At 45.6% G+C, this 2,468-nt stretch overlaps 1 protein-coding gene across 1 annotated transcript in view; it reads right to left on the minus strand.

The window, feature by feature from the left end:
- Positions 1-2,085, minus strand: part of Il19 (interleukin 19) — a 6,399-nt gene extending 4,314 nt beyond the window's left edge. Inside the window, exons 1-2 of the mRNA XM_005348316.1 lie at positions 1,942-2,085; positions 1,742-1,807 (exon numbers count right to left, since the gene is read on the minus strand). Of these exons, the coding sequence (XP_005348373.1) occupies positions 1,742-1,807; positions 1,942-2,085 (210 nt within the window). The remainder of the gene's footprint in view (positions 1-1,741; positions 1,808-1,941) is intronic.
- Between the last annotated feature and the right edge of the window lie 383 nt (positions 2,086-2,468).

The following is a 2,468-nucleotide window of genomic DNA, read 5'->3' on the forward strand; positions in this document are numbered from 1 at the left end:
ACACACACATACACACTAAATAATTTTAAAAGAGAAGAAATGGAACGAATGAGGGAGAGAAGAGAGAGAAGAAAGGGCGGGACTATATAATAAAGACCTAATTCACTAGCTCCCTTCCTTACTCCACATCAGCTATTCCTCAAGATCAGGAGGAGAACAAATCTGAAAACAGAGGCATAAACTGGAAGGGGGTGTTCTATTCCTGGCCTTGCCATTAACTCATCATTCCTTTTGAAGTCTCAATTCCTCATAGATACATATTTTTAGTTTGTCATTTAAGAACTCTACAACAACTATAATGTAGATCATTTTTAGAATAAATACAGAGGTCAAAACATTTTTTTGTTTTGTTTTGTTCAATTTGCTCTGCTTTTTGAGACAGGGTCTTGATAACCATGAACTGGAAATTGCCAAGAAAAAAAAAGCCTAAAATATGATTAAGATTCCCCAAGGCTAACTGACTAAAGAGAACCTCTGTGGTTGTGGGGAGTTGTAACACTGTGTATCTAGAGTTCAATTATCTCGGGCTGTCTTTGACCCCCTTGATAGGCACGCATCTCTATGTCTGACCTAGCAACTGTGACTACCAGGAAACACTTTCTGGAATATACTAATAGACCACTCGTGTCCCTAGAGCTAAGAATGTCATCAGGTAGCATCCGAGGCCTGTAGCAGATTCTCCACAATTTGCTGTAACCTATCTGCCTTATGCTCCCACCAATACGTTTTAAATGCCTTGATTATGCCTGTCTTTTGTCCTATTTCTGTACAAGCTTCATGATGCTGCACTGCTTTGAAACACTCCATTTGGCATAGTCTAGATTCCAGAGTGTAGTCGCCCCTGTTTGGCTATGGCATAAACTATCTCTTATTCCCTTTGAACTGAAAGTTGGGTTTGTGCATCAACATAGCCCTGGCTGGCCTGGAACTCACAAACTTGAACAGACTGGTTTCAAACTTGTAACGATCCCCCTGCCTCTGCTTCCCAAGTGCTGGGAGCATAAGCACGCCTCCCCCCCCCCACACACACACACACCTGGCTAAGAGATCACTCTAAATGCACCTCATGGGCTCATTTTGTAAAGCAAAGACTCAGCAGCAAACTACCAGCTGGTAACATCCTTTCTAAACGGGGAGCTGAAAGCCTGACTGGCCTTCCCATCCGGCTGCCAACTGTAGAGCACACTCCCAGACTCTCTAGAATAGTGATACAACTTTCATCCCAGAAGTCTCCTCGGCTGCTCTGTTGTCTCTGTCAGAAAGAAAGCCTGGTTCCAAAGGTATCCGCCTCCCCCTAGCCCCCTACCCTACTCAGCACATTCTTTGCATCCTAAACCTGCTTGCTCTCTGTTCCTGTCACACAGCCCTGCCTTCAGTGGCGTGGCATCACACCCGGTTCCGCCCTGTATCTTAGACCTTATATCTTCTTATCTACAACCTCCTCCACTTTTAAATGACTCTGGTTTTTGTTTTTATTTGTTTGTCTTCATTTCCCCCATGGAATCTCCCAAAACAATCTCCAAGTCACTGAATTCCTGTCCCATTGGAGTACCGGGTACTTCTGCCACCCTCTGGGAAAGTGTCACTTCTTTGGTCATGCCCATGATTTCAAAGTCCCTGGAATACTGTCATGCCCAGACTTCTCAGACAATAAAGAAGCCTGGAGCATTAAGAGCACACTGGGAAGGGATTTATTTCTTTGCACTAAGTCTTTAAAAAGCAGACACAAACCAACTGGTACCTTAATGCTATCCAGATTCTTCAGTGAGGACAGGATGGTGATATTTTTGAAGGTGTCTTTAGTTTGCTGTAACAAACAGGACAGGCATCAGTGAGAAGTCTCCACTCTCTCAGGATACCACACAAGTAACAGGAAGGCACATGCCTTTCAGGCTAAGACGTGAGGTAAGGCAGACCCCATTCCTTCAGACCCGTGCTCACCAGGGCTCTTCTGATGTCCCAGAAACTCTGTTCTATACGGTGCACGTCCACGGAACTCAGACATCTCCTGAGGCTGCGGGTGTGCACGGAGCAGAGAATGAGCGCCATGCCCAGGAGCCAGTGGGAAATGCACGGTGTCTTCATGTCCTACAGCAAGAACTAAAGTCCTCCGTCTGCCTAGACTGCAGAGCAGAGACAATCAAAACCGTGCGTGCTCTTCCGGGGGACCTCATGGCAGAGGCCTTGGCTTTGGGGAGCCTCAAAGGCTCACAGCTCCTCTTGTGGTTTTACTTGAAGTGATTGACTCTGATCCCCCACCCTACGCCCAACAGGCCCTCAACGCATGTATCATGCTGTGCTGACTCTGCCCTTCATCAACCAGGGTGAAAAGTCTTGTTTCTAATAAACTCAATAAGGGGAATAGACTAAGCAACAGATCTAAAAAACCATAAAAAACCTATTGGCTTTTTGGTGTTTGCCCCCAAAGGAAGTAACCCCGTAGTGCTTATCTGCCTAAAATCGCATTT

The sequence above is a fragment of the Microtus ochrogaster genome, chromosome 6 (genome assembly GCF_000317375.1).
Source record: "Microtus ochrogaster isolate Prairie Vole_2 chromosome 6, MicOch1.0, whole genome shotgun sequence".
Lineage (NCBI taxonomy): Eukaryota > Metazoa > Chordata > Mammalia > Rodentia > Cricetidae > Microtus > Microtus ochrogaster.